The 23,128-nt window shown below is 51.6% G+C and overlaps 1 protein-coding gene across 2 annotated transcripts in view; it reads left to right on the forward strand.

Annotated features, from left to right (window-relative positions):
- Window positions 1–23,128, forward strand: part of LOC100350928 (inositol-trisphosphate 3-kinase B) — a 99,702-nt gene that overhangs the window by 40,818 nt on the left and 35,756 nt on the right. Inside the window, exon 1 of one of the 2 annotated variants that reach the window (XM_070055425.1) lies at window positions 10,404–11,139. The exons of the other annotated variant lie outside the window; for it this stretch is intronic. Within the exon in view, the coding sequence (XP_069911526.1) occupies window positions 11,098–11,139 (42 nt within the window). The 5' untranslated portion in view covers window positions 10,404–11,097. Of the gene's footprint in view, window positions 1–10,403; window positions 11,140–23,128 lie in introns of those variants that run through there. 2 annotated transcript variants of the gene reach the window in all.

Consider the following 23,128-nt stretch of genomic DNA (forward strand, 5'->3'; position numbering starts at 1 on the left):
TGGCAAAACATTAGGCAAATATTTGCCCATCTACAGTCTTCCGACCCTTTCTCTGTGATGTCTTAAAGGTCATTAGCAATTGTTCTGTGAACACACAGTTGTATTCTTTTAGGGCTGTCCTTGAAAACAGGGTGCGCAGTGAGAACACAGTGGCTGGGGCATTGGCTAATTTGAATTCTCTCAGAGGTACTGTTTGGGAGCTGGCATTTGACTAAGTGGTTAAGACACTGGACACCCATTTCCCATTTTGAAGTGCGTGGGTTTGAGTCTTGACTCTGCTTCTGGTTCCAGCCTCCTGATGCACATTCTGGGAGGCAGCAGGTGATGGTGCAAATTGTTGGGTCCCTGCCACCCAAGCTGCTGGCTTTGGCCTGACCTATCCCTAGCTGTTGCAGGCATTTAGAGAGTGAACCAACAGGTGGGAGATCTCTCTGTCAGTCTCTGTCTCTTTCTGTCCCTCTGTCTTTTAAATAAACAAAATAGATGAACAAATAACTTTAAAAACCATTGATGTAGATGCTTTTGAGTAAACAAATTTTTCAGGAAAGAGGAATAAGAGAGAAATCTACCTCTTATCTGAACGATGGTGTCAGCACCGACCTCTGACTCAGAAAGGTCTGCCTGGCTGCTGTGAAGCACAGCAGTGCTAAAAGCACCCATGGTGACCTTCAAATAGGCAGCAAAGTCAGTGTTTGCCTCTGGGGCCAGTGTTGTGGCCTGTGATGCTGTCCTCCCATTTAGGTGCCTGTTCAATCCTGGCCGCTCCAGTCCTGGTCCAGCTCCCTGCTAATGGCCTGTGAAAGCAGCAGAAGATGGTCTAAGTCTTTGGGCCCCTGCACCCACATGGGAAATCTGGATGAAGCTCCTGGCTCCTGGCTTTGGCCTGCCCCAGCGCTGGCCATTGTGGTCACTTGGGGAGTGAACTAGTAGATGGAAGATCTCTTTCTTCTCTCTTTCCTCACCTCTGTAACTCTGCCACTCAAATATAAAGAAATCCTTGAAAAGATAGATGGCTGCATCTAACCTGTCTTGACCCGTTTTCTGTTAGCATAACAAGACACCTGAGACCGGGCGATTTATACAGAATGGACATCGATTGGCTTGTGGCCCTGCAGCTGGGAAGCATAAGAGCATGGTGCTGGCTGGAGAGGACCCCTCTGCATCCTAACGAGTGAAGGGTGTCATGTGCAGAGACAGAGCAAGGTGCCAGCCACCAGTGCCATCCTTGGGGCCCCACCCCACAGTCTTGTTTAGTCCTGATCACCTGCCAAAGGCCCTGCCTCCAACTGCTGTTAACCTGAGTTCCAACACATGCCTTCTGGGGAGTGCATTCAGCCCAACGTGTCTTAATGGCACAAAGTAGACTACAGTAGGCAGTATAGGAGTGCACTGCACAAAGCAGCAGTGAGAACCATTGTACACCTTGTGTTTTCAGGGTTTGGGTCTGTGTGCGAGGAATCCCCTGGACATGCTGTGAACTGGACTGCTTACAATGGATCACAGTCACAAGTGTCAGGGTTGAGGTCTATACAGATCTGCGTAGAAAGTGGTTCTAAAGTCTGGGAATTAACTCTAAGGCATCAACTCCTAGACAGGGGATTCCTTCATCTCTGTGTGGCAGAGATGCTCATAGTGTTTGGACAGGGTTCCGTTTAGACCAGGCAGGGAAAGAAAGGGGATGGAGGAGGCTCTAATGCTTGCAGAGGCCCGAGAGGGGTCGTAGCTTAGTGTCTTACGTGCTTGGAGTCTGGGCTGCTGGCTCTCCCCTTCCCCAGCAGGGGCTGTCGTCAGGCTTCTGCGAGAGCTGAACTCTGCACTCTCTGCTCACGCAGGTGGGCCACGTGTGGCTCCAGGAGTCATGCTACCTCCAGACCTCCTAGGAGGAAAGCTGTGCCCGGCCAGGCCCACGAGTGCCCTGGCCAGTGAACTGCACACCGTCAGGTGTGAACTCCTCACCGTCAGCTCAGCAGGGGTGGCAGTGGACGCTAGAGCTCCCAGGCCAGGAAGGCTGAAAGCCGTGGACTTAGGAGCCGGGCACTGAGATTCTGTTGGTGTTGGTGCTTGAGAACAAAGGAGGAAAAGGAGAGATGAGAGGCATTCACATTTGCAAAGATGCTCTTTTCTTCCTTTTCTCTCTCCCTCCCTTCCTTCCTTTCTTTTCTGTCTCCTTGGATTTCCTTTCCTGTGTTTCTCAGACTCGAGTGGATCCTGGGCATGAATGAGTCTGTATTTGCAGACCAATTCCTTGAACAACACGCCCCATTCAGCTCCTGTTCTTGGGACCGTGTTGGAGGGTTTGGTGTGGCTCTCCCTGACAGTGGCCAGCTCAGAAACAGTGCCCAGAGCACCAGACTCTGCAGGGCAGGACACAGGAGCCTCAGTTCACTCAGCTGCCCTGTGTTGGTACCAGGCGAAGACAGGAACTGGCTGATGTGGAGGAGTACGTCTGCAGAACGGGACAGCTTTCTGCCCAAGGTTACCCCGCTAAGAATTTCCACTTTACTGTCAATTTAAAGAGGCCTTTGGGATCATGTTTATGGAATCTCCCCGCTGTTGCCATTTCATGTGACTTGTGACGTCACAGCCGGCGTGATGTTCTTACCCAAACGGAAATTTGGGCTGGGCTGGGGCCTCTGGGAAACTTGGAGTTCAGGCAAACAGGATTAAAAACCGGCATTCTGAGAGGCTGCCTGGTGTGACGGAAAGAGGATTGACTTTGGAGTCAGATGACTAGGAGCTGATCCTAGTTCTGCTCTTTGGGCGTGTTCCTGACTTCCTTCAAATTTCTCATTTACAACAGGCAAAAGCTGTGAGGTTTTGAGGACTTCACCAGAATTAAAGATGTGGTACTGTGCACATAGTAGGCCATCAGTCAATACCGATTTTCTCTGTTTTTTTTTGTCCTTGTTTGCTTGGTGCTGGTGCTTTTCATCACTGGCCCTTGTTTGGTCACCTGTCCAGGGTGCAGCTGTTACCTGGTAGCCCAGAGCCATGCAGTGCTGCCGATGAGGACCCGATGAGGGGAGTCTGCCTGCCGGGGTAGGACCGCTAGGCCTCGGGCAGCTTCTCCAGCTGTTGAAGTAGCTGAAAATTAAGCCTTCCAAGGACAATGATGACATGGAGAGGGGTGGGCGGCCACGTAAGCACTGGGAAGCAGCGCATGGCATTGAGGGGGAGTGGGCAGACCCCTTGGCATTACGGTGTTGCTGCTTATTCAGGAAAGTTGAGATGTGTTGGAGAACGGAGTTTTCCTAAAGACACCCGTCTTAGGACTAGCAGTCTTTTCTCGTTGTTCCCCCATAAAATTTGTTGGCCGTGCTTTGTATTGGGCCAGACGTACTCGCTGAAATGTCATTTTGCAAATTTAGAGGAGGGAGGGGAGGGGTTGTGTCTGCAAATTCTAAGCCCTCCCCTTTCTGCTGTTGATTCAGATTCAGGCCGAGACACTGAGATCTGAGTACATTCAGGGGGTTTCTGGGGCTGCTTTTAGAATGCCTGCTTACTGTGCGTGCAGGGCTCTGCCCAGCCGGGCTCAGACTTCGCTCTTCTGAAGCCTCATGACCTGGGAAAAGAGTGTGAATGTGTTCAAAGTTCATTTGAGAAACAGATTAAGCATCCTTATCCCCAAAGGAGAAACCCGTTTTACTTTTTTTTTAAATTATGACAAAATTCATAAAACATAAAATTTACCATTTTCACCATTTTTAAGTGTACAATTCAGTGGCATTAAGTCTGTTCATATTATTGTGCAAGCTTCACTACCATCCATTTCTTGAACCCTGTAATCTTGCAAAGCTAGCACTGTACTCATCTGTCCATCACCTGCTCCCCCCACCCCTGGCAGCCACCATTCTTTCTGTCCCTGTGAACTTGACTATGCCTGGTGCCTCACACACGTGAAGTTACACAGCATTTATCCTTTTGTGTCTGGTTCATTTTGCTGAACATAGTGTCCTCGAGGTTCATGTATGTTATAGTGTGTGTCAGAATTTCTTTCCTTTTTAGGTTGGATAATATTCCATTGTATGTATGGACCACATTTTGTTTATCTATTCATCCATCAGTGGATACTTGGGTTGCTTCCACCTGTTGGCTATTGTGAGAAATTAGGCTTGACGTGTTGAGAACAAGTCTGGTTTCCCTGCCTCCTGGGAAGAAGGCAAGTTGAATAGGTCTTCTGTGTGAGCGAGTGAGGTGCATGTGCACGTGTCTGTGTCCATCTGTCTTTCTCAGTTGACGTAAGTAGTAGGGGTAGAAAGAGTCCTGTTTTATGTCTGAAGACATGCTCCCTACCCATGAGGCTTGTCCAGCTCTTGATGAAAAGGTAAACAAGAGACAAGTGCTTGACGTAGCAGACAGAAGAAGACACGTGGCAAAGTCTCACCATGCTGGACAGACCAGATCATGTTTCACAGCTCCGAGCGCCTCGCCTGACTCAGCCTCCCACACTGGATGGACGATCTGTTTACTGCAGGGTGCTACAGCAGCAAGAGAGCCAGCTTAGGAACTGGACAGCCAGGAGGCCAGACTGGTCCTGTGATTGCCTGGTTGTGTGACTCTGGCTAACTCCCTTCAACCTCCTTCCTTCTCGGTCTTTGCATTTAAGAGGATTTTGTGGTGTACATCAGTGGAGCATATAGAAAGCTGTTGCCCAGCTTGTATTCAGCCAGCTTCAGTTCCCTTCCTCCTGCCTTCTCCCACAGCTCCTTACCAGGAGGGCCCTTGCCTTATTTCCCTTGGCCTAGGCCTAGCACAGGGCCTGGCACACACTGACAGCAGCCAGCTGAATGCCTGTGCCACGTCTTCCAAACTCAAGAGATTGTTTTGTTTTTGCACCCAATATATTTTTTTTATATTTTATTTATTTGAAAGACAGAGTTACAGAGAGCGGTAGAGACAGAGCGAGAGAGGTCTTCCATCTGCTGGTTCACTCCCCAGATGGCTACAATGGCTGGAGGTGCGCCGATCCGAAGCCAGGAGACAGGAGCTTCTTCCAGGCCTCCCACGTGGGTGCAGGGGTGCAAGGACTTGGGCCACCTTCCACTGCTTTCCCAGGCCACAGGAGAGAGCTGGATTGGGAGAGGAGCAGCCGGGACTAGAACCGGCACCCATGTGGGATGCTGGCAATTCAGGCCAGGGCTTTAAGCCGCTGCGCCACAGCGCCGGCCCCTCCACGAACATTTTGAAGTGCCCTCCTGTTGACTTTCTCCTGGATGACTCTGTGGGAAACAAAATCCCACAGCAGGACTTCCCCAAGACGTTCCAAGCCAATCAGCACCAGTGGAGGAAGTGCAGAGCCTCCTGGGGGCCGGGGGGACTTTGGGGAGAATATTATTTATTTGGATGGGTAAGCTCTTGCCTGTTTGAAAAGCAGAAACCGAATACTGACTGGCCTCATTACTTTTTTGGTCATTGCCTCTTTGTGTGTAGAGTACTTTTAAGAGATTATTGCTTGGGACTTTAAAAATAGGCCAATTGTCAGATGTCTTGGCAGGAAAATATCTCCCAATGGCTTTAGGAATTTTCATAAGGCCAAACATCTCTCCTTGGAGCAAGCTGTTCTGCTTGCTTGTTGCTGAATACACGGAGGAGGCCGGAGAACAAACTCGGTTCCGAGTGAGGGCCCTGGCGATGAGATGTCAGCAAAGCGGGGAGGGCTTGTGTATGGGGGGGATGCTGACTGGTTGGTAGTGGGAATAAAGAGTCCCTCCCTCCCCCAGTCCTCACCCATCTGTCTTTGGTTTGTCCAAAGAGAATTATCACCAGCCTCCCAGGGCAATTCTGTGGTTTGGGCAGAGAGGAGGATACAGGCTTGCTGGTGTGGTTCCAAAGGCCAGTGAAAGGCAAAGGAGAAAGCATGAAACTTGGCTGCGGATGCAGAAGGCTGCTCCAGCACATCTGAATCTCGCAGCGGCTCTGAAGTCTGGGCGGCCCCTGAGCAGCCTGCTAATGGCGCCGGGCTCTGGGCTCCTCTAGCATGGGGAAGTGCCTCTGGAAGCGTTGCTTGGGTGATGGAGAGCACCCTTCCTCCCTTCTCCCCTTGGCCCTCATCTCTTTATCATCTAATGTTAAATATAGCCGAGCAGGCATGGGGGAGGGGCTGGCACAGTCCTGGCAGAGTCTGGGGGTTTCCATTCTGGGGCTTTGGCTCCCCAGGGGGATTGTCTGATTCATCTTTGCATCTCTAGTGCCGGCACAGTGCCTGTCGCATGTAGGGGGCTGCAGCTGGAGAGAGCATGCACTTTTTTTTTTTTAAGATTTATTTATTTATTTGAAAGTCAGAGTACACAGAGAGAGAAAGAGAGAGACAGACACAGAGAGAGAGATCTTCCTTCCGATGGTCTACTCCCCAGTTGGCTGCAATGGCCGGAGCTGCACCGATCTGAAGCCAGGAGCCAAGAGTTTCCTTGGAGTCTCCCAAGCGGGTGCAGGGGCCCAAGGACTTGGGCCATCTTGTACTGCTTTCCCAGGCCATAGCAGAGAGCTAGATTGGAAGTGGAGCAACCAGGACTAGAACTGGCATCCACATGGGATGCTGGCACTGCAAGTGGTGGCTTTATGTGCTACACCACAGTGCTGATCCTACATGCACTTTTCTAGAGCTCTCAGGGTAGCGGAGATCTTTCTTTGTTTACAACAATGCCAAGAGCTTGGTTTGTCATTTCAGAGGGATGCAGAATGATTGCTTAACCCTGTGAAGTGTTAAGCCCATTTTTGTTGTTGTTGCTTTGTGCTTGGGCCTAAGACTTGGTATTGGCTTCCCATTTTGGTCTATTTTCCTAAGGAAGACATAGGGCCATTGGAGGCATTCTCCTGTTTTGCTTTTTTTTTTTTCTTTGTTAAAAAAATGAGGGAAATGAGTTGGGCATTTTGATGTAGTGGTTAAGATAGTGATGAAGGAGAGGGAGGACCTGGCACTGTGGTGCAGTGGGTTAAGCCACTGCCTAGGATGCTAGCATTCAATGTGAGTGCCGTTTTGAGTTCTGGCTGCTCCATTTGGAATCCAGCTCCCCACTAATGCACCTGGGAAAGCATAAGAAGATGGCCTAAATGCTTGGTCCCCTGCCACCCACGTTGGGGGCCCAGGTGGTGTTCCAGGCTCCTGGCTTTGGCCTGACCCAGCACAGGCCTTTGCAGCCAGCCATTTGGGGAGTGAACCAGCAGATGGAAGATCTCTCTCTGTCTCTGACTCTTGACTTTCAAATAAATATATCTTAAAAAAAAAAAAAAAAGATTGAGACTCTCATCTCATATTGAAGTGCCTGGGTTCAAGTGTCAGCTCCACTTCTGATTCCAGTTTCCTCTAATGCACACCCTGGGGGGCAGTAGTGATGGTTCAAGTACTTGGTTTCCTATCACTCACATTAAAGACTTGGATCGAATTCCTGGCTCCTGGCTTTGGTGGGGTGCAGCCCTGGCTGTTGTGGGCGTCCGAGAAATGAACCAGCAGTTGGAAGATAGCAGTCTGCCTTTCAATAAAATGAAAAATAAAATACAGAAAAAAAATTTAAAGGAAAAGGGTCACATTTAAGTGGTCGCTTGAAAATGAGGCATGATTGTGAGGTTGCTGAAGCTGGAGAAGCTGCCTGCCGTGGGCACCTGTGTGGCCCTGGCCCCATGTGCACCAGCAGCGCTGTGGGAGGGTGGGAGGGTCCCGTGTCCCCATCCCACACAGTGCTGGGACTGGGGTTTCAAGGAGCTCTTCAGTTCTGCTGGCCTCAGCTTGGTGAGTTCAGAAGCGGATTGTGTGGTGGTGCCCACTCAATTCCTTTACAGCGGGTGCCACCCATGGTCACAATGGACAAAGTGTTCTGGGAGCAACAGAAGGGCGAGTGTCGTTCCAAGGCTGGCCTCTGAGCTGGGGTCCAGAAACAAGGGACCTGGATGTGACATGGGACCACAAGAGATGACAAGCAAGACTGCAGGCCCCAGTGTCCCCTTCACAGGCCACTTTCGGTAGCTCGGCCTGGGGGGTGGGGAAGAGTTGTGTCATCGCCAGGGATGGGAGCCCTAGGCTGGTGATTCTGAAGGAGCTCTTTTCATGACTAGTTTACGGTTCTGCAGCTCATGGCCTAAATATCTGGAAGCAGTCTGCACTATTTCTGCCTTTCATCCTTGATTAGAGGTTAATTTTGTTCCACAATGAACTCATTTCAGTGTGAGTGTAAATGGTGCTATAGAAAGATGCATTTTCTAGATATTTCTTTTTGCTCACTGACTTCAAATATACTAGAACCGATGGCAGCAAAGGACTCAGGCCACATGAGCAAGGCAGGAGTTGGTCCAAGGTTGCATCACTCTCCGGAGGTTTCAGACTGGGGCAGCCCTGCTCAGGCCAGCCTCTCAGAGGCTCTGGAGCAGAAACTCTCCCTTTGTCTGCCTTCCAGCACCTCAGTCTCTATCCTGTGCCCTCCCACCACTACGTGAGCCAGCCATGTGTGGTCCCCAGGGCTTGGGGGCAGGTGGACACTGAACACCGCAGGACGACCCATAGACACACTCATACCGAGACCCCCTTGGGATAGCCTTTTTGGCTGTCATGCCTAGCCACACATTCTGTCCCACAAAGGGCTCCTGGTGAGGCAGGAGGCACATGGCTGGAAGGTTTCCTGTTAGCGCAGGGGAGCATGGGCTGGTTGTCTTTCCTGAGACTGATCCTGTGTTGTGTCTGTGCTGGCTGGTAGCCCCCAGCTGGAGGAGGCCCAGGGCCCCGAGGAACTGTGGATTTTCCCACGGAGTTTAAGGGTCTCAGTGGTCTGATCCTTTGGAATTTCCCCCATTTCCCTGAGGGCCAGGGTGGATCCCTGGCTGAGGACTTGGAACCCACCGCTGGGAAATGCCCGAGAGGACCTGAAGCCAGGAATAGTATCTCTGTGAACCCACGGGGGTCTTCCACTTCCTGTGCAACTAAGTGCAGCCTCCTTTCCAGTCAATAACAGCCATGCCCAGAAATGAGGCGGGGCCCCCTGGGTGGCTGGGGAGGTGGCGACTTGGTCAGCCAGAGCCTCACTGTTGATTCCAGGGCAGATGCCTCTGTGACCTGCCTCTTGCCCACCCACCCAACTCCCAGCACCTCCCTTGTCATCCTACTCAAAGCCGGTTTGGGAGCCTGCCGGCCCACATGGCTTTCCCCTGGCTTCTCTTGAGTTCCCTGGTAAGTCCCACGTGTGTGTGAGTACATGTGGGTGGGCAGGGGTTCTTACCTGTCACTCCCCCTCTTCATGGAGGAACGACACAGGACCCTGCGCTGTTCTTTTGTCTGCTCGGCCCTCCCCGGGTTTGCTGCTGGTTCTTCCCGGGTTGGCTACCGACCCTTCCACCTCCGTGGAAGGGCGGTTCCCCCTGCCACTTTCCCCACTTCCGCGGGGGAGTGGCACACCGCCGGCCGGCTCTCTCGGGGGCTGCACAGGTGTTCCTTCAAATAGATGTTCCCCTTAGATGTTCCTGGTGCATGTTGTCTCTCTCCTCCTTAATAGTCCTCTTCCACCAATCCCAACTCTGCTACCCATACGCCGAGTACGCTGCTCTCCTCCAATCAGGAGCAGGTCCTACAGTTTATTGGTTGAACTGGAGGCAGCTGTGTAGAAGCTGTTTCTCCCTTCTCAGCGCCATATTGTGGGCGAGCAGATGCATAGAATAAGTCTTAATTCCAGTAACTTAGTCTAGTCCGAGTTGCTCCCCACACTTACCTGCCATGCTAGGTGGGCTGTTCTCTTTCCTGAAGAAACCTGCCTTCCTTGAATGGGGTTGGTTTCCGCAATAACATCCCGTTGGAATCTTCCCCTTCCCTCTGTTTTTTTTTTTTTTTTTTTTTTTTTTGGACAGGCAGAGTGGACAGTGAGAGAGAGAGACAGAGAGAAAGGTCTTCCTTTTGCCGTTGGTTCACCCTCCAATGGCCGCCGCGGCCAGCGTGCTGTGGCCAGTGCACCGCGTCTATCCATGGCAGGAGCCAGGTATTTATCCTGGTCTCCCATGGGGTGCAGGGCCCAAGCACTTGGGCCATCCTCCACTGCACTCCCTGGACATAGCAGAGAGCTGGCCTGGAAGAGGGGCAACCGGGACAGAATCCGGGGCCCCGACCGGGACTAGAACCCGGTGTGCCAGCGTCGCAAGGTGGAGGATTAGCCTAGTGAGCCGCGGCGCCGGCCTTTCCCTCTGCTTTTGCCCCCACTCTTCCTCCCTGCCCCCACTCTTCCTCTCTGCCCCTACTCTTCCTCCCTGCCCCCACTACCATCATGGGCTCCACATCTTGCTCCCCATTTCTCTGCCAGAGGAAGCCCTTAATGCAACCATGCAGCTCCCTACAGTACTCACAGCAAGCTGCTTCCCCACCCCTACCCAGGCTCCGGCGCCTCAGGACCAAGGAGTGGATTTTTTTCCTTATATAGGTTAGTATCCTGATCCAAAAGGCTCAACCTTGAAATGTGCCAAAGTCGGAAACTTCTTGAGTGCCAACATTGACACCACCAACTGGAAAATTCCACACCTGATGTAATGTGATGGGGGTCTCAGTCAAAACACAGGCGCACTGAAAACATTGTGTACAGTTCCCCCTTGGGCTCTGTGTGAATTTCATGTGTACGCTTTGGGGGGTATCACCCCAAGATGGCTCATTATGTACAAGTCAAATTATGCCAAAATCCAAAAACATCTGAAGTCCCAAACACTTCTGGTCCCAAGCATTTCAGGAAAGGGATATTAACCTGTATGGTGTCTTTGGGCTTCTAATTAGTTAACTCGTGTGTTCGTTTCATAAACATTGAACTAAGCACCTGTTACGTGCTAAACATTCCAGCCGAGCGAGCCTGGGTGCCTGCCCTGGGTCACAGGGACGCGTGATCAGATCTCTGCTTGGTGCCGTGGAGGTGCAGGGAGGCTTGTGAGGGCAGGGCCAGGCTGGTGTGGACACAGAGGGAGGGACAGCTTCGCTCCAGGCCCCAGGGCTTGCTGGGAGGCCTCCCAGCCAAGAGCTCAGCTGTGAAGGCTCAGTAGGAGAAGGGACGGTCGAGTTAGGTCTTCACTGTTGAGTTGGACTTCAGGGGCTAGACAGGGTTGGGGGAGGAAATCCGATTCCAGGCTGAAAGATCTGCACGAACAATGGCCAGGAGACCCGAGAGAATGCGGCAGGACCGGGAGCTGGTGAGTGGGCCAGCCTCACCAGAACCTGGGGGCAGGGGTGGGACAGAGCTGTGTCCCCTGTGGAGGGAGGGTACTGAACATCAGCTTCAGCCTGAGCTGAGCTTTGAGTTGCTGCGTTTAAGGACATGAAAATGTCCTGTGGTTGACGAGAGGACATGTTGAGTTGTGCAAGGGGCATCAGCAGCTCTAGGCTTAGGGAGGTCACTGAAGACAGACTGGGGACAGATTTCTCAGTTTCCCTTGTGGTACAAAGAAGGCAGCCCCTCCATTCCTCATCTTGGTTCCAGTGTTTACCCAGGCTTTTAAGGGGCAAGAAGAAACCAGTCATTTTTCCTGACCCTGTTCTTCTTTCCCAGTATAGACCTGTGGATCAGCTGACTCTAAGCCCAGTTTTCTGCCTCCTGGGTGTGACCCTTGGAGGGCAGGCAGCAGGGTGCCACACTGGGTGGGACAGCACAGTGGCCTGGGAGGATCTGGGCTCTGGGCCCACCTATGTGCCCCCTGGCAAGTTGCTGGCACCCTGCGCTTGGGTGGTCTCTGTGAGATGTGAATGGCTGCCTTCTTTCTGGAGTCTGCATGAAGAACCAGTGCAGTAACGCACGAGGATACCATCCTCAAAGCATCGGGCGTGGATCCTCCGTGCCTTCGTGTGCGTGCCGGTGCTAACTTTCCCAAGCACTTGTTCACCAGCAGGTTCTGCCATGGAAAGACTGCCAGGAAAAAAGGCTCTTAGGGATCCCGGTTCCAGGACAAGGATAAGTTCAGAGTTCAGGTTTGTTTATACTGCATTTGTGGTGCCTCTCCTTGGTTAAAAAACATTTTTTTTTTTTAATTTGCTGATTCTATCTTTCCCTCCCCTGCCCAATGACAGATGGGCGCTCCATGGGCCCAGATGTAGGCATTCCACGCAGGCTTTTCAGAGAGACAGTGGGGCCCGCAGGCAGCCTGTTCTACTCCTGGGCTGGGGCCCATCCCCTCCTGCAGGTCTTTGCTGGGCAGACTGGCTGCACAGGCCCAGTTAGACTTGAGCAGGTGCTTCTGCTCTGAGCTCCTTGGGCTGATCCTGCACTTGCTCCCACGTTCCCTTCCGTCCACGCCTGTGCCACTTCATTTCCTCCCCTTGTTTTGTTCCTGATGGCTCCAGCCTCTGCACTTGGTCCCAGTGTCAGAGAGAGTTCTCAGCCGGTGAGAACTGGGTGCTGTAAAGGGGCTATCTTTCCTGTTTCAAGTTCATGGACTCTTTGGGTTTGTAAATTTGCCTGCCGCCCAGGAGGCAAATGGTTTGTCAGTATGGGCATGCCTCAGAGAAGCAGCAGGAACGCTAGCCTTTGTGGTCTGCAGGTCAGCATCGCCTGCTCTCAGGACCAGCAGTGGACTGTCTTTGCAAAGTGCCTTGTGACTCCCACACTTCTTTGTTATCTGAAAAATGACATTTGGTGAGATGAAAGCCGAGTTGTGCACAGCGTCATGGCATGCTTGGTGGTGGTTCTTAGATCTCCTTCACCCTGTCCTTTGCAGGGGTCTTTGCCATCCACTTAGAGTTGAGAATCAAACCAGGAGGAATTTGATTTCAGCTAGAGCTCAGATTCATTTCTTATTTTTATTTTATTTATTTATTTTTAAAGATTTATTTATTTGAAAGGTGGAGTTGCAGAGAGAGAAAGAGAGAGGTCTTTCATCAGCTGGTTCACTCCCAAAATGGCCACAACAGGCAGAGCTGGGCTGATCCAAAGCGAGGAGCTTCCTCCGGGTCTCCCATGTGGGTGCAGAGGCTCAAGGACTTGGGCCATCTTCTACTGCTTTCCCAGGCTATAGCAGAGAGCTGGGTTGGAAGTGGGGCAGCTGGGACTCAAACTGGCACCCATAGGGGATGCCAGCACTACCTTACCCACTATGCCACAGCGTTGGCCCCTCATTTCATACCCACATTCCTCCCTACTTCACACCAAAGCAGAAGGGCCTTTGAAATGTAGAGGGAAAGGGGACATAGCTTGGTGGAGAGAAATGGGTTGTTGGTGCACAGACATGAGTTCAAGTCCGAATTCTGCCTCTGAAGAGTTCTGCGACTTTCAGCAAATCATGGGCTCTCCCCAAGCTTCTGTTTCCCTGGGGTCTTGACCTGCCTCACCAGCTGTTTTTGAGTATGATAATAAACAGCGTATGCACCAGAGCTCCATCAGGTCTGCAGATGTTGGAGGAGGTGGAGGGGAGCAGTAATCATGCTGACAGCAGGTTCTTGGATGTTGGGTTGCTCAGAGCATGAATGGGGGGACTGTTGGTACAGAGCTGGGATTCCCCTTCTCTCTGCCATGGGACACCTGTCAGTTTCCCAAGGTCTGTCTCTTCCATGCAGTTTACATACGTTTGTACAGAATAGGTGGCAGGCAGTGCCGGCTGCCCCCTGGGGCATGGCGTCCCTCCAAGTGTCATGGTATGCAGTAGGAGGGTGATGGTAGGTGTGGATCCTGGGGCTGATAGACCTGTCCTTGCGATGACACAATCCAGTCTGACTGCCACCCACTTTGGGAGGTAGAACAGTGGCCACATACCCTTGGACTCTCCCTGTAAATATACACGGCCCCCTGAGGCTGGGCTTGTGCCCAGGTGGGGAATGGAGGCTGGAAGTGTCCTGGGTATTGCAGCTGTTGCCTTGCTGCCTCCCACACCACTTTCAGCTTCCATAGCTCCGCCCCCAGGACACGTGACTCACTCAAGGGGTACCCTCTGGAGGATGCTGCCAGCCCAGTGTCTCTTGACGTCACACACAAGTTTATCCAAGATGCGGTTTCTGAGTTAACGGTCATAGGTATCATTTGCCGAGGGCCTAGTGTGTGTCAGGCAATGTCCTAGGGTAGCCCATTCTCAGAATAAGTGCAGGAGGGAGGCGTTATCATCACCTCCGTTTCACAGATGAAGAATCTAAGGCTCAGAATGATGAAGTGAGTTTGCCTGGGTCATTCACGGGTAAAGTGCTGGACCTACATTCAGATTTCTGTCTGCTTGCCACCTTGCCTTTTACTGCCAATACACAGAAATCCTTTGGGTGTTTCCTGTTCACCTGGCGAATGGCCTTTAGGTTGTCTTAGTAGTTGCAAGCATCAGCCAGGTGGTTCTCATTAGGCTGCATATCAGAAAGCAGTTCCGATGCCAGACTGCACTCCCAGCCCATCAAGTAATATTATCTGGAAATGGGATGCAGACAACGAAGATTGCAAAGCTCCCAGGTGACGCTGATGTACCACCACGGTTCAGGAATACTGCACGTGCCCACCTGGCTCAGGTGGTAGTGTGCCTTTGACTAATGAGGATGCGAGGGAGGCGGCTGCAGGAATCCTTTGGGAGGCTGAGAAATTCTTCTGCCAGCCCTTAGGCTGCCCACCTACCTCTCTGCTACACTGTTTTTCACTAGCTCTGAGACTGACTTTATTGAGCAGTCATTCAGTTTATAAAATTTATAAGCAGCAGCTGGCCCCCAGTTTGGGGAGACAGGCATTTGATTTGAAGGAAAAGGTGGAGGTCCAGCCTGGAGAGCTGGAAATTGTGTCTTGCAGGGTTGCCAAAAAGATGGCCAGCGGGTAGACCCGCATTCTTGTCCTTTTTCAGTCAGTGCCCAGGCATTCAAATGTTGTCCCAGGTGGGAATTGATGAGCACAGATCCAACTCTGCACAATGCAAAATATGCAAATTGGGTGTTTTAAATATTAATTTTAAAATCAAATGTTTTATCTTGATGTAAGTGTTTCTCTGAATGCCCCAAGCAGTTACGGGAAAGCAGCAATTTTGAAAGGCCTGGGTTGGAGCTGGGCTCTGAACCTATCAAGTTTCCTCCACTTACCAATTCTGTGCCCTCACCAGCCTGGCTGTGAAGGCACATAGTATATACCCAATATGGATTAATTCCTTTCCCTTCCTATTCGGCTGTATTTTGGGATAGCTGCAGTCCTAATTTACTGATTAGCCCAAAGGTAGACAGAGCAAACCCCTCAAGGGCAGAAGGGGTGATTCTGGGTGGGTGTGATATGCATCTGCTGGGAAAGGACCCCCTGACTTCTGTCTGAACCGCAGTGCCTGTGCCCTACAGCCCCTCCATGCCCTCTGTTAGGTCGTCTCAGTAGGGCACTGGGTTTGCCGTGGTGAGAGGAGGAAGATGGCTGATTGAGCAGGGCACGCAGCTCACAGGCCACCATAGGTGGCATGAATAATTTTTGCTAGTGGGAAGAGTGGGTTTTCAGTAGGCAGTACCCCTAAAAGACCCTGTCAGGTGCAGTCCCTGACCCCAGGGACTTAGCAGTAGGAAAGAACGCACCGCCTAGATTCTGTGTGCGCGCGCGCGCGTGTGTGTGTTGGGGGGTGGAGTGAGGCCTCGTGTTCACCCAGGGTGGGGCTAGACATTTTCCCCAGGGATAGGCCAGCTCGCCTGTGCTGTGCCCAGGGAGCTTCCAGGCAGGGGGCAGAAAGAATCCTTCCAGTGGGAGAGGGGCAGCAGCTCCTTGGCTTGGTTCTGATTCTTCTTCGGCTTCAGTTGCATCCTCAACTAAATTGAGCCGGGTCTCTAATGGCGGTCGCCGGTGTCTGAAGATACCCTTGTTGAAAAGCCCTGGTCTTCATTTTGCTTCCTCCCCTACCAAGGAGTTTTTGCTTTTGAGAACCAGTGGATGACTTTATACAACTACTCCTGGTCAAGTCGACTTTTCAGTAGCTCCGCCGTCTGTTCCGGGAATAGGGCCTTAACAGGCGCAGCAGTTAGAGCTGACACATTCCGTGCCTGCTGCTGCTGGTTCTCGGCGCCTGCAGGCGCTCCCACCTCCCTCCGCGCAGCACAAAGGGACTGCGACTCCCCGCGCGCCCTTTCCAGCCGCGAGGCTCGCCCAGAAGCTCCGCACTCCTCCTTCCGGGTCCGGTAGGTCCAGGCGGCTGAGCGCGCACTCCCCGCGCCGCTGCCGTCGCTCCGCCCCGCCCCTTCCCGGGCCCCGCCCCCAGAGCGCGTCATGGAAAGGAGGGGCGGGGCGGCGCTCACGCGGGCGCGGGCGCGGGCGCGGGCGCGGGCGCGGGCGCGGGCGCGGGCGCGGGCGCGGGCGCGGGCGCGGGCGCGGGCGCGGGCGCGGGCGCGGGCCCAGAGGCTTGGCCTCCGCGGTCACGGCTGGGGACTCCGCCCTGGGTCGCGGTCCGAGCAGCCTGAGGGTTGAGCCGGCGCCTGCGGTGACGCGTGTTAGGCCCGGAGGCGGGTGTCACCGGCAGCAGGTCAGAGGCGCGGACCGAGGGCCGGGTGTCAGTAGGGAAGCCACGGCGTCCTGGGGCTTTTTCTGCTTCCCTCCGTTCTCCCTGGCGAGGGCTGAGGGACGTAACCCGGTGGAAAGCAGTTTGGCTTCCGCAGACGAGAGTTTAAACCCGTAACCTTTAGGTGTCTTTTAAAAACGTTATGTTACACACACACACTCATGCACATGCACATGCAAATTTCTTAACATATTTTCAACTTCTTAGCTTGATTCAACAGATTATGCTTAATACCCAAGATTCATACTACTGTACTACAGATTTGTTTTCACAGCAGTACGTGTTAAGTTCTTTATGATTCCACTTAACAAAGGCCTACAGAAGCGATACATAATTTGGGTATTAGGAGATAATATATTTGATGAGTTTTTTGGAAAACCTTTCCCACTCCATACTCAAATGCACTTGGCCGGCGCTGCGGCTCACTAGGCTAATCCTCCGCCTTGCGGCGCCGGCACACCAGGTTCTAGTCCCGGTTGGGGCGCCGGAGTCTGTCCCGGTTGCCCCTCTTCCAGGCCAGCTCTCTGCTGTGGCCAGGGAGTGCAGTGGAGGATGGCCCAAGTGCTTGGGCCCTGCACCCCATGGGAGACCAGGATAAGTACCTGGCTCCTGCCATCGGATCAGCGCGGTGCGCCGGCCGCGGCGGCCACATTGGAGGATGAACCAACGGCGAAGGAAGACCTTTTTCTCTGTCTCTCTCTCACTGTCCACTCTGCCTGTCAAAAAAAAAAAAAAATGTACTTCATTGTCAAGTGCATATTTAGATCAGATTCTTCAATTGTAATGTTGATCTGTTTTTTTAAAAAAAATTTTCTTGAGAATGTTCAATTGGCATTTTTTAATGAGTTAGCAGAAGTGCAGATATTATTCCATATAGCTAGTCCTGCATTTCTTCCCTAAATTCCATTTATGTAAAATTGATTTTTTTCTGATTTTAATACCACAAAACACCTGAGTATCAATTAAAAGTTAATTTTTAATCTCATAGAAAATCTCTCACTTTTTTCATGATATGTAAAGTAATCCATTGGTAAAACTGCATATATTTTTCTTCCATTTGTAAGATTCTATTTAATGATATTTGTTTCTTTGATCAAAGACTTCACTGCAGGCAGTGCTATTTCTTGTGTCTAAGAATGTCTCTGAAAGTCACATCCCCAGTGATATTTGCCAGGCTGAGAGTACACAAATTTGCTCAGAGCTTATTCAAGTTAGCCAACATCAAGCACATATGGATGCTTCAGGGTAAGACTCTAGGACAGAATGCGTAAACTGTGTCCCTAGGAACTTTGAAATGAAGTAGGTGGTTGCTGGGTGGAATTTTTTCTTATTCCACGAGCTGTGTGTGAATTCTGTCTTCAGCAGGCCTAATGCTTGAATAAATTAGATGTCTAACCAATAAATTATTTTCATGCATAGAATTGCAGGTTTTTGTACTCCAGCATAGTTTGGTGTTATTCTGTACTGTAAGAAAGTTCAACAGCAATGTGATTTAAGGTTTTGTTTTGTTTTTTGTTTTTTTTTTTTTTAAGTGGGGAATGTGAGTGACTTAATTCATGGGTACTTTTAGAACCTAATAGATAATCCCATTGTCTTTATTTTTCTAATTAAAGAATTCCTAAATACTTTGAAAATATAAAATATTCCTAAATAAAAAAATAAATAAAAAATAAAAACGTTATGTGTTGAGCGCATTGTAGGTTAGTTAGATACATCCAGAAAACGGTGATGAAGAGAAAATCACCTGGATTTACCCTCTTAGACTTTTGTCTGAGCATTTAAAAAACTGCTTTTATCTTGCCACGGTGCAGTTTGAAGTGAAAATTTCCTTTTCTTTTACCTTCTTTGTCCCCGTTCAGAAGGGAAGTAGAACAGTGACTTGGAGTTGATCTCAGTATCACTTTTTGAGACTAACCCAAGACCATGGGACCTGTGAGCCTACAGCCGACAGTGAGCGTATGTGGCTAGTCCTTGGGTTTTCTGGGCTGAGACTCAGAGACCTGACAAGCCTGCCTGGGGTCACGAACTGAGCCAGGAGCAGAAGGCCCCGGGTTTCTTGCTGGTGAAGTTAGGCACCTGCCCAGACTCCGGCAGTGCCGAATACCCTGGCCCGTGTTTAGGTCAGCAATTTCAGAGGGGCAGAGAAGGAGAGAGAGGAGACTGCCGCCACCTTCCAAACAAAGAGTCTGCAAGTGGAAAAGTGACCTTTTCTAAAATCTGTATGGGTGTAGTCGCTATAGGAAGAAAACACCAGTGAGGAGATGTGTTGGGGGGCAGAGAGCTGTGTCCCAGTGCCTGAGGAAGGTGGCCCTGTGACTCCCCCAGCCCAGGGCTGGCCGCTGCCCTGCCCCCCCCCCCCCCCCCCCGCCCCGGCAGCTACCACTCTTCCTCTTTCAGGAGCAGCTCACCTAGGGCCTCCCTCCTCCCCGCCCTCTGGGATGCCCTGTGTCTGCCCTGTTTCTCTTGTCTGTGTTGTCACCTCCTGGGAGGCCTCACTCTTCACACAGGAAGCTTCTAACTTCCTGAGAACAGAGAGCAGCCTCTGTGACCCTGGTTGAGATGTGTAAAGACCTCACCAGAGCCGGGGCCCACTCCTGGAACCCCCCTTTTCTCCCTGGCTGGGGCTGTTCAGGGTAATAACGATCACACTTGGAGGGTGACAAGTGCTAGACCTTTGACGTGTTTATCGCCACGAGATCCCAGACTCACGCTCACTGCTCAGCCGAGAAAGCTGATGGCCCTCAGACAAGCTCGCCTGACCTCACACTGCCCTTGTCAGCCTGACGGCAGGTGCCGTGTTTGTGACCACCGGGCCAGACCAGTGGGCACCATGCCAGGCGCTTGGCCCTTGCCCTGTGTGGCTGCCCATGGCATGAGGTCTGCAGCCACCTGCAAAGGCTTTTATTGTCTCGACACCCTGAGCAGTGTGGTTCCCATGCTCTCTCCTCTGTGCCACAGCCTGTTTTCATTTTGCACCATTTTTTTTTTTTTCCAACAGGCCATTTTGACCATGTTTAATAACCAGATGCCATTTGGATTTTGGTTCTTTTGTAAGACTTTTTATGTGAATAGCATTAGAAAAGTAGTCTTTGTCAGCTCCCACATCCTGGTTTGGCTTCTGGACAGGTGTGAAGGTGTGCCCCCCTCCCCACCAGATTTTGGTGTTGGACCAGTCTGTCTGAGCCTAGACTCTGCCATTGACTGGCAGCATAGCTTTCAAAAGAATTCCTTCATTTCATGCTTGTCAAAACATTCAAGTAATGGTGGCACAGGCTTGATATGGCAAAAGATAGTGAAGTCCCTGTGCGAGTGGGTTCCTCCCTTGCAGGAGTGCATGGGTGAGGCTGCTGCTCACCCCCTTCAGTCCTGCCCCTGCCAATGAGGGCCAGCCACGCTCTTCTCCTGGGCAGTCTTGCCTGGCACTTAAGGAGGATGCCCTCCCCATGGAAAACTGAAGGGTGTGATGGTCATTAGCACTTATTTTAACACGAGTCATTGGTAGGCACACAGGGGCTGCAGTAGGTTGCATTTTTGCCATGGAGGAAGGAGTCCTCCAACTTCCCCACTCACTGTCTTTCTCTAGGCTGGTGCCACCTGACTTGGAGCTTGGAACCACATGCAGCAGGGTGGGTCTGAGTTCTGGGGCTTCTGATCCTGGCCTGGGCTTGTCTGAGGCCCAGCTGAGGGAAGAGAACTGAGGAGGGAGGAGAGACTGCCCACACCTGCTCTCTGGAGGAAGCCTCACATAGCTCTTCCTGCCTTCTCTACCTTGGTACAACGGTCTGCCCCCAGCCCTGGTGGCACCTTGCCTGGTTGCTAATAACAGAGAGGGAGTGAATCTGCCAGCCAGAATCAGTAGGCTGTCCTGCACTGTGGTCCTGGCAAACTTTTGCAGGCTGACTTGGTAAATATCCTTGTGGACAGATGAAGCCTGTGTGTGTCCTGGAAGCTCCTGCTGGCCCCTGGAGGTCATACCCTTCTGGAAGGTAGATGGGGATGCCTTTGACTTGATCTCCAAACAGCATTTCAGATAATTCTAGGGTTCCAGATCAGCCAGTGGGGAAGAAGGTTTGCAGATTTGGAGAAAGAAGCTGCGAGGGTGCTCAAGGGAGAGAAGCAGAAGCAGAGAAGGGAGAGTGAGGCCAAGAGGAGAGGAGACTGTGTTAGATTCTTAGTTACTAGACAGCACCATATGGTTAACTCAGTTCTTTCTGGAGTGCAGAAGTGGAAATAAGATTGAAAGAAGAAAAGTGAAAGATCTGTAGTTTTCCTGTTATTCAAAGACCTACCATCCATTTCAGTGTTTTATTTTTAACTTGCTTACATAAACTTTTTTTTTTAAAGATATATTATTTATTTGAAAGGCAGGGATACAGAAAGAAGATGAGAGAGAGAGAGAGAGAGAGAGAGAGAGAGAGAGAGAAATCTTCCACTCACTGGTTCATTCCCCAAATGGCTGCAATGGCCAAGGCTGGGCCAGGCCAAAGTCAGGAGCCAGGAGCTTCCTCCGGGTCTTCCACAGTGGGTGCAGAGACCCAAGTACTTGGGCCATCTTCCACTGCTTTCCCAGGCACATTAGCAGTGGATGGGATCAGAAGTGGAGCAGCTGGTACTGAAACTGGCACCTACATCAGATGCAGGCACTACAGGCAAAGGCTTAGCCTTCTATGCCACAGTGCCACACCCTTAGACAGACTTTTCTAGAAATTATTTAACAGTACCTCTGAATAGCTACTCTTGAGTTCTTTATCAGTCAAAATGTGGTATAAGTCCATTACTAGAATAAAATGCTTCCAAATTTCTGGGTTTTCCAAGGAAATTTTGCTACATAATAATACTTTGCACGTGGAAGATATTTCCTGGTGTGCAAAGCATTTTCACATCTGTTTTCTCAGTTGGTTGTCTTAAAAACCTTAAGAACAGGGCAGGGAATATCTTGTTATTACCCCTGTTTTACACATGAGGAGGCCAGTGTTTCTTTTTCTTTTTGACAGGCAGAGTGGACAGTGAGAGAGAGAGACAGAGAGAAAGGTCTTCCTTTTTGTCGTTGGTTCACCCTCCAATGGCCGCCGCGGCCAGCGCGCTGCAGCCGGCGCACCGCGCTGATCCGATGGCAGGAGCCAGGTGTTTCTCCTGGTCTCCCATGCGGGTGCAGGGCCCAAGCACTTGGGCCATCCTCCACTGCACTCCCTGGCCACAGCAGAGAGCTGGCCTGGAAGAGGGGCAACCGGGACAGAATCTGGTGCCCCGACTGGGACTAGAACCCGGTGTGCCGACGCCGCAAGGCGGAGGATTAGCCTATTGAGCCACGGTGCCGGCCTTGAGGCCAGTGTTTCTTTAAGATTGGCCTGTGCAAGGTTATTTTGGGGGAGAGGGTGCTAGAGCCTTTTTGCCTTAACCATCATGCCGCCCACTGACATGGTTCCTGGGACCCAGGCTCCCTTTGCATTCTTGGAAAAAGAGTGCACAGGTTCCTTCTGTGTGTGAGTATGCGGACTTGCTGCTGGTGGCTTAACTGCCTTGGAACTGAGTTTGCATTTGAGATTCTGACTTTCCTGCTGCCAGCCCTGCCCTGGTTTTGTGCCTGCTGCGCTGCTGTGAGCTAGGGTAGGGTGCCTGCAGTCATTCTCTCTGCACTGCTTGCAGCTTCAGAATCACCTTGTAGGCAGTTGTGACTTAGAAGACTGTACACAAGAAGCATTACACAACCAGATGTTCATTTTACTAAATGGAAAATGTGACTCAACAACTGGGGCCAGTCTGGCCCTCCAAGCAGGCAAATGAGCCACTGAGGATGAAGCCTTGGCCTTTGGATGGCAAGGAGCCCAAGTTCAGGTGGTTGGGTTTAGTTCTCCTCACTGCTGGTGTTCCGTCTTGCTCAGACACCTCTGACCCACCCCTGCGGGATAGTCTGCAGAAATCTGCAAAAGTGTGGGCGGGATCACAGGTTTGGCTCAGAAGGGTGAGTTGGGGAAGTAGTCGAGTGGAAATGTGGCTGAGTTTGAGGAGCAAGAGGTCAGGACCCCAGGACTGTCATCGAGGTTAGAGAAACCGCCAGTGTCTGTAGAACACGCCGGAGCACGTCGTGTGTGCCTGTTGCATCTGTAGAGCACCCTGTGTGCCATCACGCAGGCCTGTCAGCAGCCCCAGGATGTGAGCAGAGCAGTGCATATGCCCTCACTTTATAGAGGAAGTAGAAAGCGAGAAGCAGGAAGGTTGCGTAATTTGCCCAAAGTTCCCCAGCTAGTAAATGGCAGGGCTGGGACTGACGCCCGGGTCTTCTGACCCATGCTGGGTCCATGTTCTTTCCAGTGTGCCATCTAGCCTTCTCCCCCTTCCTCCTGTCCACTTCCCCCAGCTCCCCAGGGGGCTCCTGGCCACCAGCGTGCTAATGGCAAGCAAGGGATGAGGAGGATTTTTCCAGCGCTGAGATGTTTCCGGAACAGTGTAGACCTGTCTGTGTGTCCTGATCCATGCGTGGGGTCTGGGGGTGACTGAGCCTTGATCTCCTCCCCCAGGGCCTCTGGAGAGTGGCCGGCTGCTCGTGGAAAGTGGCAAGAGGTTTGTTTTCCTGTTTCTCCAGGGGTTCTAGCAACCACTTCCTCCTCAGCACCCAGTGGAACGTGGTAAACACAGTCACGCCAGTGTATGCCCTCGGAGAACCTCAGTGCTTCCTTTGTTTCTTTCTTTCCTAACGTTTGTCCCTAAAGAC

Source organism: Oryctolagus cuniculus, chromosome 13, assembly GCF_964237555.1.
Source record: "Oryctolagus cuniculus chromosome 13, mOryCun1.1, whole genome shotgun sequence".
Lineage (NCBI taxonomy): Eukaryota > Metazoa > Chordata > Mammalia > Lagomorpha > Leporidae > Oryctolagus > Oryctolagus cuniculus.